Raw genomic sequence first — 14165 nt, forward strand, 5'->3', positions numbered from 1 at the left:
GCAGGCTAATTGCATTAGCTCACAATTATGGTTAAGGTAATTGTCAGGCTTAATAAAAATGGTCAAAGTAATCTTTGGGACAAAATAAAGTTAAATGGGATGAATTAAAGGCAGGTGCAGCTCCCTTATAATTGCAGACACGGAAAAGTATAATTACTTGAAGAGCAGAAGAGTCTAAATGCTGCTGGTATAACAGAGCTCCATAAAGACCTAGCTAGACAAACACAGAGCTTTGTTGTAATGGATGGTATCTGTAATGTATGGCACATGGACAGGAATTTCTTAAAAACATCCAATAATTTACTTTTTAGTCATCGGTGAACTAAAGTCTATGCATGTCCTGCTGGTCAGAAGTGCCTGCTGGGACTTTTTGCTCCACAACAGCTGCAGAACCGCTGAGCTAAGATTATCACAGACCTGAGAATGTACAAGCAAACTGAAATCCCCATTCATCACTGTTATTTTACAGGAATCTGGTAATGGAAATCTGAAACAAAGAAGCTTTCAAGAAGATCTCTGGCCTTAATGAATCTTCACAATAGTTTCTACTACACCAAAGCGGTTTAACTCGAGTCTAAATGACTAACAATTTCTAAAGCTAAAGATGGCTGTACATAGAGAAAATTTTGGCCCATAATTTGATCCCTAGGGGCTGTGTTAGGGCAGAAAATTGTTGGCAAAGTAGTGGCTGCATTCAATCAGATACAGCCACTGTTCAGGTATTCTGACAGCCGTGGGTGCTGGCTGTTTAGGGTGGATGGGGGAATCAATAGATCTCTCTCTCTTAGCTCTGGTCACCCCCCCCCCCCCAACCAGAACACTCCGATCAGCGCTCTCTGCCATTGGGAGTCAGTCGGCTGCTGGTTTTCCAGCATGCATATCTGACAGAAGCTGGCTGAAAGGCCAGCTTCTGTCGGATAGACTGACATACACACGGGTAGAATGTTGGCAGTTTTTTTTTAGGACCGGCAAATCGTGGCTTTAGTAAGAGAGTTGCTAATATGTAAATTATATAAAGCAGAATAACCTGTTGTCTGTGCTCACCCTGCTTTAAATGCCAAGAAGAATTAGCTACTTTTTAATTCATAGAATGGTTCCACATTTGAAGATTCTAGTCACCTAAAAAAAAAAAAAACAAAAAAAAACAAAAAATGCAGAAAGCAGACAGAAAATATAAAGCGTAGAGGTATCTGCATTTATCTGCAGAAACTTTCATAGCCTTTGCTATGCTAACGGGGAACATCTTTAGATTTAGGTTTTTTTGCCAATTCCCTCCTGGCTCCCTCCTCCACATTCCAATTGGCCCACCACTTTCATGGACTCCCTCACTCGGCAAAAGAGAGATTGGCAGGATAGGCAAGAGAAGTGTCAGAGATTTGGCCATTCAGAACAACTCGGCATTCAGTTGCACCAAGGACAGAAGAGCTGCTGAGGGCGCATGCAGACCCTTCTTGGTTCCTGACCACTAAACCTACAGTTTATACACGCTAACACTTTTTTTGTTTAAAGTGATACTGAACACACACTGTTTAATTTACATTGTCCCTTCTCTTTTTGTATATGGATGGAACTTTAATTATTTTGATTAAAAAAAAACATCAAAAGTACATTTTTCCTAATCAATATACAGCTGTCACATGCCCCAACTCTTTCCCCGCCTGTCTGCAGGGAAACATAAGCAGGGGGAGCCCCTAGTCATTTGCTGCTGGTCACAAGTTCAAAATAAAAAAAAAAACAGACTTTGGATTACAAAGTAAAAATAAATAAATAATATCAATAAACTGTTTTACATACATATTTGCATACAAATATATATTTGAAATGAAATCTTTATTATTTTTTTTTACATATAACATGGTGAGGGTGGATTTCTGCCAGTCACAGGCTGTGTCACCGCCCTCCATCCTGTGTCTTAGAATAAAAAGGAGATGAAGCCTCCATTAATCTACATGTAATACCCCACCCCCGTTGTGTTTAGCTGGTTAGAGGACATGGAGGAGGAGGGAGGGAGTGAGCGGTCATTTATCACTGACCCATATATACCTCTATAGGCACGTGGGCTGCTCAGATGTGATAGGGAGGAAATACTCAGCATAGAACCTTGCTAAAAAACTGAGCAGGTGCAGAGTTGCCACCACAGCTGCAAAAGCTGTAGCTGAATTGGAGACATGGACAGAAGATGGAGATAAAGAGCAGCAGGATCAACCAGGTTTTTTGTAGAACACAGAAAACGAATCTCATAGTGACTGAGTGAGTATGAACAGCATGTAATACACCATTTATTGATAGTTTTATATGATGTGGGTTTAGTGAAACTTTAAGCAACAGTGTCAAATTATAGGAAACAGTCAGCAATGAAATATGGCAGCTGGTTATGTTGACTTTCTTTTGATGACAGCCATCCCTATTAGTTAAATGCATTTATGTGTCCTACCGATATAGCCCAGCATTCACACAGAAATTGATTTACTAAAGCAGTACATCATGTTCAATTTGCAAAATGAATTTTCACTGGCCCTAGTGTGTAAGTGTGGTGGGGATATAAGATTGTGAGCCCTTCAGGGAGACAGAAACTAATGTGTAACAGTAATCTTAGATTGTAAGCTCTAACGAGCAAGGCCCTCTGATTCCTCCTGTATTGAATTGTCCTCTAACTGTACTTTCTGACCTTATGTTGTAAAGCGCAGCAAACAGTTGGCGCTATATAAATCCTGTATAATGATGATGTTGGTGCTAAAAAACAAAAAACATATTAATGTATAGGTTGATAAAAATCCTACAATATACAGTAAGTTAATGAAAAGTACGCAGTTTAAGACCCTTGAAAAAAGAATACTGTTATACACACTAGCCTGTCTAAAGCATACAAAGCAAATCACAAAAGATGAAGCTGTTCCTAAGACCTCTGTCATCTTCTGGTCCAGTTTGTAGGTGGTCACTCCTGTGGAGTTCGTTCCTTCAATACACAATTCTGAAAAGTTCTGCAGCTGCACACCACTTGCAACACATAAAATCATTTTCATTGTTCAGTACAAGCACACACACTCCATCTGGGATCCTCCCTCTAATATGTTTCAACCTCTACTGGGGTTTAGTCATAGAGCCAGGGGATGAAACATGTTAGAAGAAGGATTCTGGGTGGATTGTCTGTGCTTGTGCTGAACAAAAAGTTGATTTTACCCTTTGGAGGTGGTGTGCGGCTCCACAACCTTGCTGTCAATGCAATTGTCTCATACAAAACAGTTTAAGCGGTTGTAAACCTGTGACATGGAATATGAACAAAGCATATCCCTCTATAGTGTGTTCTTGTCTCAATACAGAGCAGGAAGTGTCATTTTTGTCTGCTGCCTGCTTCTTCTGCTATTTGCAAGAGTCAATTTTGACAGGGTTTTCTTGACACCAAAAAAAAAGTGACCGGGGAGGGAGCTCCAGCACACAGTCTGTGATTGACAGCCTCAGCTGTGTTCCTGTGTGAAGGGGGTGTGTTTCTTTCCTCCAATCAGCTGTCAGAGCTCCCCTCACTGAGCTCTGCGGAGTGTAAATTTAGCTCCCCATCCCCTGCATTCTGAAAGCTTAAACGAGCTATATAAATTCTGCACTTTGAACGGCTGTAGAGAAGAGAGGGTTGCAGATAAACAAGTACAACTTAGGCTTAAACAAGTACAACTACAACTCAGGTTACTGAGTATATGTAAGGGTTTACAGACACTTTATTCCAGTTGAACAAATTTAATTAAGAGATGTTACAAAAAAAACATAAAATTTAAGTTCAATGTCGATTAAAGAAAAACTGTCACAGCATCAATTGACTAGTCTTTTTATTTTTGACATAAATCTTACTTGTAGAGAGAAAATCCAGCAATGTACTGTATGAAGATATTAAACATTGTAGTGTTTTTTTTACAAACATCAAAGAGTCTGTATAAAATGTTTTATATAGCTCTATAAGGTATATATTTCAGTGTCTATAATAAAAATAAAATATATAAAAATATATTGGAAAAATTCAGGAAAGAACAGGTTGGTAATGGTCGACTCTCTCCAGAAGTGTCTGAGAATATCCGGGGGAATAGTACCTGGAAAATAAACATTAAAGTGATTCAACAATTAAAAAGAAAATTGGAGAAAAAAAAAAACTAATATTTAGACTATATTCACACTTGTGAATGTGCCTGATACTGAGCGGCCACAATTAGCTTCAGGAGTTGGCAGCCTTCTGTTGCTTTTAATGGGGCTGCCTCTCGCAGCTACTGGGAACCCCTGCTGCGCTGTTTGGCCCATTTGCAGATGTGAATGTGGCCTAAAGCAAATCTATGTTTTTTTTTTTATCTCTAATATAAAGGACAGTTCTGAATAGAAGATATCATAAGGTGTTGTACCATTAATTTGTCACCCTTATCTGCAAACTGCCATCAGCATCAACCCGAAAACCCAAACTTTTGATACTGGAAGAACACACAAACCCCTTTCACACAAGGCAGATTTAGTGCAGCCAGTTACCAAACTTGGGCACTGCCATGTGGGGGGGTCCTAACCTAACCCTAGTCAAATGCAGACTTTCAGAAAGTCAGTATTAGCACAGAAAATTAAGGGACAGTTCTGTGCAGGAGGTAAAATGACCAAAGGTATGCTATAGCATCCTATGATACCTTATATATAATATGTCTGTAAAGGTTCTTGTTTATCCAGGTCATGGTATATGTAGCAGTAGTTAGTCACATTTAACTGGATTTGTTTGCCAATGTTGAAGATATTGAGAAAGCCCCTTGGATCAGTGGCAGAACATCTTGAACATTACAGGAGAAGATCAGTGGAAGGTAACGAGCTACTATTAGCTTCTGTTCAAAACCTCATATTTCAGGATGTCAGTAAAAGGTAATCTTATAAACATCAAAATAAAAGGAATATGCTGCAAGATGTCAGTCTCAGGGAGGTGGTTACCGCTGTCCAAAATGTCATTAGAGCTTGTAAAAACCACTGGAAACAGGATATGCATTATATATCATACCTACAGTGTCCACTGTCTTCATCTTAATGAGTAGTTGAAGTAGTATGATATAAAAATAATAAAGACACCTAGGCAACCAAGATTAAGTGGATACTGTGAAACAGCATGTAGTCCAATGTGCTGCTGCTGAATTTATACAGGGTCTAAGTCACACATTACAAATAAATGAAATCAGTGAATCCAGCGCTGCTCCAAAAATAATAATAACTAACAAATATATAAATATCAAAAGACAATAACTAATAGTCCACAATAAATGTGACTCCACACCACATAGAAGAGTGACAACACAAAGTTATTGAATCTTCCAATACATCTTCTATGTTACCCCACCACTCCTTGTGATACTCAGTCCACCACCACTAGCCTCATGAGTTTGACCTACTCAGCATTCTGTCAAAATGCCCCTTTAAAGGAACCAAATAATCCACTGTGCTGCTCGATGGATGTCACCTCATATTCTCATCAATTTCTGGAAATCGATACCCAGAATATAATTAAAAAATCATAATGTTTTCAGTGAAATCACTAATTTATTATTTAAAAATGCAGATAAAATACACGCACGTTAGATGGTCCAGGTAATACAAGTAAATGGCACAAAAGACTAAGACAATATAGAGGCGGTCCCCTACTTACAAACGACTCCTACTTACAAACAGAAGGAGACAACAGGAAGTGAGAGGAAATCTACCCCTAGGAAGGGAAATTCTCTCCTGTAAGAGTTATTATAGGAAAAAGTGTCTCCGCTGAAGCTTTATCACCAAGGCTTGTTTCCACAACAAGCCAACATTTTCAAAATCCAATTGTCATTGGGACAGAAAGTGAGGTGAAATCTTCTGAAATGGGGCACAGACAGCAAAAAAAACATTACAGGGGTGTTAACCCTTCCCTATGCTATCCAAAAGCTTAAAAATATTTTTTTTGGCTGGAGCTACACTTAAAAAATGTACCTGTTTCGACTTACAAACAGATTCAACTTAAGAACAAACCTACAGACCCATCTTGTTTGTAACCTGGGAACCGCCTGTATATCCCTAAATATTGAATAAAAGTGCTAAGTAGGCATAAGAATTAATGCAAGCAATGACAACCCAAGTCCACAATCTAAGTGATTGTATATAGAGGAAGTCCATAAATCAAATGGATAAATAATGGTCTGAGTGAAGGAAAGGGGGAAGGGGGGGGAGGTTGGTGGTGGTGGTGGGGGGTTCTAAGAGGGAAGGTAGTCCACGCTCACGGCAGCCATCCAGGGGGAACAGAAAACATGTTCCCAGTACACTGAAACAACAAAAGAGGGAGAGGAGGCTCCTCTGGGTGCAGATTTTTAACAGATTTTTAATATGAGGTACAAATGGTGAAATGGCAACTCACATTTCGATAGATAAAAACAGGCAATGTATTGTTTTTATCCTTCTATAAGATCCATCTAGCGGTGCAGGAGAAAACAACACAGCGCCTATCCACAGGAGGATGAGTTGCCACTTCACCATTTGTACCGCATATTAAAAATCTGTTAAAAATCTGAATCCAGAGGCACCTCCTCTCCCTCTTTTGACGTTAGATTGTGCACTTATGCTGTGTTTAGTGGTGTTGGTCGGCACAGCAGACTTGGTTCATGCAAACAAGCTCCAGTCTCAATTATGTAAATGCCTGGAAACTTAATGTGAGTTCCGATCACTGCTGTGCACCAGCATAAGTGCACAATCTAATGTGAGTATATTTTATCTGCATTTTTTAATAATAAATTTGTGATTTTACGGAAAACACTATGATTTTTTAATTATATTCTGGGTATTGGTCTCTGTGAATTGATGAGAATATAAGGTGACATCCATCAAGCAATGCAGTGGATTATTTGGTTCCCTTAAAGGGACAGGCGCATTTGGACAGAATGCTGAGTAGGTCAAACTAGGTCAAACTCATGAGGCTAGTGGTGGTGGACTGAATATCACAAGGAGTGATGGGGGTCACACAGAAATTGTATAGGAAGATTCAAGATTTTTGTGTTGATAATCTTCTATGTGGTGTGGAGTCATGTTTAATGTGGACTATTAGTTATTGACTTTTGATATTTGTTATTTATTGTTATTTTTTGAGATTGGTGCAGCGCTGGATTCAGTGATTTATTTTTTTGAAGTGTTCTGATACCAATACCAGACACATGTGCCTCCAGCGATCTCCACTTAACCTCCCCCCTTCTTGACTCCCCCCCTTCTAGGGGAGGGGGGGCCAAGAATCACACGCCATGCTGTGACCACACACTGTGATTTAAGGAGCCATAGAAACAAAATAGAAAGAAGTAAGCTGGGGCAAAACTGGGTGCAGGCATCATGTTTTTTTTACCTTCCGGTTTAAACAAGGATTCTGGTTGGTTTGGGCTACAAGAAATTTTCTTGCTAGCATTTTTTTTCATACATTAGTCCCTAAGTGCTTTTCTAAAAAAAAATGTGTTGTTTTTTTTTCTGAAATTGCTCTGTGAAGTTATGTTAAGCATTCAGTTTAAATCCAAATAGCTGGTGGTGAAATTTGTCTTTGATTAAGTAGAAAATTGCTACTTAGATGCATTACACATATGTTTTGAGAGTAGAATCATTCAAGACATATGTTACTAGTGAGTGTGTTTCTCACTTCCAAACTGGCTACCTGCCACAAGCTTGCCTGAACTGTACAGCAAGGAATCATTTTCAGTAGTCTGAACATCTATCTGTACCTGACAATCTCCTCGGGGTAACAATTATTGATAGTGTTGATGTACTCTTGGAGAGGTGAGCCTGGGTCCGCTGAGATCTCTTGAATCTTTTTAAGTCCACCACTTGTTACAAAGAGCCGCCGTGCTTTGCTGTCATGTGGAAGAACCTGGAAATGAATAGCACAAAACCATAAGATTGCTTGGAACAATACATACAGGCGTGTGACCATCTCTGATTTCAAAGCAAGACTACATACCACACTGGATTACAGCTTAAAAATGTCAACACATTTACAAATATCTTGAAACATTTTTTCTTAAATGATGTCCCAACAATAGAAAGAAAAGGAGACCCTGAGGCTTGCACATTTTCTGGTTCAGAGACAAGAAAATGCAAGAAAATAATGAGCTAAGCCAGCATTGGGGGAAACAGCGTTCATAAGGTACAGGCAGTGTTATCAGATCAAACCGGTTGTGAAGACCTCACCTAAGTATCCTGTCTTGTTGTGAAGGCCACATTGTTAGGGAGGGACAGAGCGAAGACCGAGCAGATGAAAGAAGGAAGGAGTAGAGCAAAGACATAAAGAGTCTGTTCAACAAAAGCTGAAATAAAATGAAAGGAGGAGACAGGATGAGGACATAAAACAAAAAGCAGAGAAGAAAATGTGATTCAATTGAAAAGCAAAATAAGAAGGTAATGCATGCAAATTGAATATATCAGAAAGTGTAAGCTAAAACAGAAAGATACAGGTAACAGGTAACAGCAATTGTAAAACAAAGGTGTTAAAATAAAGCAACTATCCTGTGATATTATATTCTACAAACTGTATGGGATTGATAGCAGTAGTGCATGTGAATACTGTTTTTCTTTATTTAATGCCTTTATTTGTTAAAGTACCAATTACAGGGGTTGGTACAAGATAAATATAATATATACAAGGCTCAAAATTTAAAGTCCTGAGCTACTAGCCAGGCTTTAAGGTTTACTCGCCACCAGTTGCCCCACCCAACCCCTACCCTGCCCCTAAAAATGCCCTCATAAATTATCTCATGAAATGACATTAAAATGTTTTATGCAGAATTAAGTTACAAAAATAAATATGAACAACTTTATCAGTGCCTATCAGTGCAGCCTTACCTGTGCCCATCAATGAAGCCTTACCTGTGCCCATCAACGCAGCCTCACTTTTGCCCATCAACGCAGCCTCACCTGTGCCCATCAATGAAGCGTGACCAGTGCCCATTAATGTAGCCTCACCTGTACTCATCAACGAAGCCTCACCTGTGCCCATCAATGCAGCCTCATCTGTCCCCATCAATGCAGACTGACCAGTGTTCATCAATGCAACCTCAGCTGTGCCCATCAATTCAGCATGACCACTGCCCATCAATGCAGCCTCACCTGTGCCCATCTATGCAGCCTTACCTGTGCCCACCAATGCAGCGTGACCAGTACCCACCAAGGCAGCCTTGCCTGTGCCCATCATTGCAGTGTGACCAGTGCCCACCAATGCAGCCTCAGCTGTGCCCATCGTTGCAGTGTGACCAGTGCCCATCAATGCAGCCTGACCTGTGCCGTTCATTGCAGCGTGACCTCTGCAGAGGAAGAGAGAGGGCGGCCGTATCATCACAGAGCGGGGATTGCCTTCTGTAACAGCTTTCATTCGAATTGCCGTCCGCTCGCAGTCACACACAGTCCCGCCTCCTGACCTGGTGCCTGTGACAGACAGAAGGCCAGTCCAATGCCGGGACGTGTTCTGTCTGTCACAGGTGCTGGGTCAGGAGGCTGGACTGTGGGTGACTGCGAGCGGACAGCAATTCGAATGAAAGCTGTTACAGCGGGCAATCCCCGCTCTGTGATGACCCGCTCAGTCTGCCTCCTCCTTTCCTTTCTCTTCTCCCTTGGGCGATCACTGGGAGATCGGCTCCCATTCAACCCCGCCTGCCGGCGGTGCTCACGCTCCCTGCTCCGAGGCAGCACATGCTCACCAGAAATCATTTTCCACTCGCAAAATGCAAGTAGGCGAGTGGAAAATGTGAGGGCTGATATATATATATATACATATATACACATACACACACACACACACAGTGGATATAAAAAAAAGTCTACTCATCCCTGCTAAAATGTCAGGTTTCTGTGATGTAAAAAAAATGAGACGAAGTTAAATAATTTCAGAACTTTTTCCACCTTTAAAGGGGTTGTAAACCATCGTGTTTTTTCACCTCAACCTATGCATTAAGGTGAAAAAACTTCTGTCACTGAGCAGCCCCCCGTTTTACTCACCCATCTATGGACGCAAAAGCTGGACTCGGGAGTACGCCCACACAGGTACCCCCAAGAAGAGCACTTCTCCTAGGTGGGTTTCCCTATGCGGGGGGGAGCTACTAGCACTGCCAGGGAACCCCAGAAGGGGAGGATCGGGGCCACTCTGTGCAAAACAAACTGCACAGTGGAGGTAAGTATGACACGTTTGTTATTTAAAAAAAAAACAAAAAAAAACACGGGGGTTTAGTAACCCTTTAATGTGACCTATAAACTGTACAACTCAATTGAAAAACAAACTGAAATCTTTTTAGGGGGGGTAAAAATAAAAAATAATGTGGTTGTATAAGTGTGCACACTCTTATAACTGGGGATGTAACTGTGTTCAGAATTAAGCAATCACATTCAAACTCATGTTAAATAGGAGTCAGTACACAACTGTCATCATTCATTATCCTGTACAAGCGCTAGTGACTCTCTTTTTAAGTAAAGGGGTCATTGGTATCTGGTAAGCAGATATCTATTATTTCAAGGTGTATTTTTTCTTCTTTGGTGATGGAATTCTTTATATCAACTGCAAGAATTTGGCACATATTTGAAGATATCACTTCTGTTTTGAATTATTCACTGGATTGGGACAATTAATCACTATTATTGTCATCACAGTATTGTTGTTTTTTTCAAGTTTTTTTCAGGTTATTTACCTATTGTGATTGCCACTTTTTTATATTTATATCTTTTTTTATTTTATTAAGCACATTAATCTATTAATTTTTTTTTTTTGGTTTTTGTGTTTTTTTCTTTTTACTCAAAATAATTTTTTTGTAGCTTTTAGCGCCCCCTGTAGTATTATCATTTAAAGTGCCTCTGATTAACCCCAAATAAAGTTTAACTGTTCTAGTAGGTCTTTTTTCTTAGTCGCATCCTACAGCGAAAGCTATGGTCAGCAGAGAGCTCCCAAAGCATCAGAGGGATCTTCATTGAAAGGCATCAGTCAGGAGAAGGATACAAGAGAATTTCCATGGCATTAGATATACCATGGAACACAGTGAAGACAGTCATCATCAAGGGGAGAAAATATGGCACAACAGTGACATTACCAAGAACTGGACATCCCTCCAAAATTGATGAAAAGATGAGAAGAATACTGGTCAGGGATGCTGCCAAGAGGACTACAGCAACATTAAAGGAGCTGCAGGAATATCTGGCAAGTACTGCCTGTTTGGTAAATGTGACAACAATCTCCCATTTTTCTTCATATGTTTGAGCTATGGGGTAGAGTGGCGAGCCAGAAGCCTTTTCTTATGGAGAAAAAGATCCAAGCCTGGCTAAATTTTGCAAAAACACATCTGAAGTCTCCCAAAAGCATGTGGGAAAATGTGTTATGGTCTGATGAAACCAAGGTTGAGCTTTTTGGCCATAATTCCAAAAGATATGTTTGGTGCAAAAACCACACTGCACATCACCAAAAGAATACCATACGCACAATGAAGCATGGTGGTGGCAGCATCATGCTTTGGGGCTTTTTTTCTTCAGCTGGAACAGGGGCCTTAATCAAGGTAGAGGAAATTATGAACAGTTCCAAATACCAGTCATTGTTGGCACAAAACCTTCAGGCTTCTGCTAGAAAGCTGAACATGAAGAGGAACTTCATCATTCAGCATGACAACAACCCAAAGCATACATCCAAATCAACAAAGGATCCATCAAGATCATCCTAAAGAGTAGTAAGGCCACCTCAAATGTAACAGTGAGCAGTGGTAAAGTTTAAATAAGATATTTGAGTTTGGAGAGTTAACAATATACACCACCTCCTTTAAATAGATTAAAAAATGACCAAAACACAATTGGAGTTTAAAGGTGCAAATAATCAATAGAAATTGATAGTACAAAAATAGATACATTTTACCAAACAAACATATTTGAGATAAACAATTTTGTATATATAAAAGAGAGCATACTACAGCTCAGTGGTCACAATACAAAATGAGGTGTCTATGTGCCGAAAGTGAAGGGGTAATACTAACCCTGTAGTCACACCCTATTATAGTGAAAGATTGACGAATTAATGGACTGATACTGATATCTTCCCAAAAAACGCAAGCTTCATATACTAGCAGCAAAGTTCAAAGGAAGTGTGCCATCTAGGCAATTCCTTCTTTTAAAATACCAATGTTCACTAATTTGGTATTGCTTTAAGCCCAGGGAGATCCAAAACAATTGGTCTATACCAGAGGGTTTAGCCCTTTTGAACTTGGTATAGAATTTTGCAGATAATACCAGGTAACAAGGAGATCAGCCACAGCCAAAAGTGGTAAAGTTTAATCTACTGCGTGCTGGAATTATACTGTCAGAGCGCATTTGGGGCGGCAATGCTAGTCCTAGACTGACTGGGTATGCACTGTCCAAAAGAAAAGGAGGATGGTAGAGGAGGGGGGAGGGGAACAAAGGGAACTTCCAGAATAAGTATTACAGGAGGGGCAGTCCTTTTGAGATGTTCTTCTGCCGGCTATTGTTAGGGCCCTTTAAGAGCATTGGTGCACTTAATGACAGTCATTGACACAGCTGCAAGGTAGATGTGGTGCAGATGCGGTAAAGGTATAATGTGGTATAGACGTATAGGGTTGGTATAGATACAGTCTAGGTACACTTGGTGTCCTGCTCTCAGTGGCTATCCCATTTTGGACTAGTCTAAAGATGCTACCACACATGCGCAGTAATGCAACCAGCTCTTAGTGGACCAGATGACTAGATATTATGAACTGCACATGTATGGAACCATTTCCATTTTGGTGGGCATGGGGAGCAGAGTGATAGCAGGGTAGTCTGGAGACACAGGTGGTGCAGATTTGACTTGTATGACTTGTATGCATCCCCTTCACAATTTTAGGCTGCAGTTATGACGGAACCCAATTGCCATCTTCCTAAAGTCCAATAGCAGTTACTTTTTTTTTATTTTGAAGTTAAATTTCATAATTAACATGCTTTACCACTATTAACTCTGCCCACTTAAAACTAATAAACCGACTATGTGATTACTTTGAAAATACAGTCCGTATATTGGGCTGAAACTAAGGGTAAAACTCCATTTTACTTCCTGTTATCCTGCTTTACATAATTATAGGATAATTACAGTATATTAAAGGATAAGTGCACTATGCAAGGCTGGAGACAAAGGGAGACAGGCTCCACAGAAGTCTTTGGGGCTGTAATGCGCGGATGTAGCCAGGACAGAGGAGACTTGCGGCACTGGGTGTAAACAACCATCAGAGGCCATCGGATTTTGGTAAGTACACATCTGAGGGGGGGGGGGGGGGAGAGTGGGATCGGATAGGTCAGGGCAAAGTGCACTTTGTTTTAAAAAACACTTATCTTTTAAAGCAAGTATTGTAAAACTGTGAAAGTCTGGAAGATTTCTTTAGGTCAATGTTTTTAGTTTGTTTTCCTAGATTATAAAATGTATATGTTGGCAAAAGCCCAAAAGCACATTTAGTAAATATGCAATTTAAAATGTATATAAAGGCATTTTGTTTATATACAGTGGGGAAAGGTTTCACCCCCTGTCAGTTTTTTATTGCTATCGGTGTCTCCCACTGGGGAGATTGACCCCTTTATTTTTAGTTATCACCAAACAAGATATCAGGGAAAATCATCCATTTGGGAAATCTGTTCTTATGAATACTCTCTACTATGGGAATTCCATACACTTCTGAGATATTTTTATAATTTCTTGCGGCGTCACAAGGACAGGAAGTGAAACGAAAACTCACCAACGGGACAGCAAAAAAAAAAAAAAAAAAAACCACCTGATAAAAATTAGGTAAACCTTTGCCTACTTTATGTAACTATGGTCAGCATGGTCAGTTCTCTAGCTATGCTGGAAAATCAGCCTGCTCTCCTCCAATGATCCGACTTGTCATGACATGATCCCTCCCCCCAGCACAGTCATTCACTGGGAAGATCAATGTGCTACTGTTTCGCCCCCCCCCCCAGCTCTTATGCAGCTGAGAACTGAGGATTTGTATTCACTTATGAAACACTTATGAAAAAGAGGGAAAAAGGTATTTCTATTTTTTTTTATATCTATACACAAATGTTTTCCCTTTTACTTCTATTTTAAACTGAATGGATTGTTTTACAAGGTGATCATTTACAAATCACTTTAAAGATGGCTGCTGCACTTCTGCACAATAAATATT

The 14165-nt window shown here is 40.0% G+C and overlaps 1 protein-coding gene across 1 annotated transcript in view; it reads right to left on the reverse strand.

Moving 5' to 3' along the window:
• Window positions 1-3700: 3700 nt before the first annotated feature.
• The window catches only part of SPAG6 (sperm associated antigen 6), a 194241-nt gene continuing 183776 nt past the window's right edge, over window positions 3701-14165 (reverse strand). The window contains exons 10-11 of the mRNA XM_073632662.1: window positions 7722-7867; window positions 3701-4076 (exon numbers count right to left, since the gene is read on the reverse strand). Of these exons, the coding sequence (XP_073488763.1) occupies window positions 4007-4076; window positions 7722-7867 (216 nt within the window). The 3' untranslated portion in view covers window positions 3701-4006. The remainder of the gene's footprint in view (window positions 4077-7721; window positions 7868-14165) is intronic.

Source organism: Aquarana catesbeiana, linkage group LG05 (genome assembly GCF_042186555.1).
Source record: "Aquarana catesbeiana isolate 2022-GZ linkage group LG05, ASM4218655v1, whole genome shotgun sequence".
Taxonomy (NCBI): domain Eukaryota; kingdom Metazoa; phylum Chordata; class Amphibia; order Anura; family Ranidae; genus Aquarana; species Aquarana catesbeiana.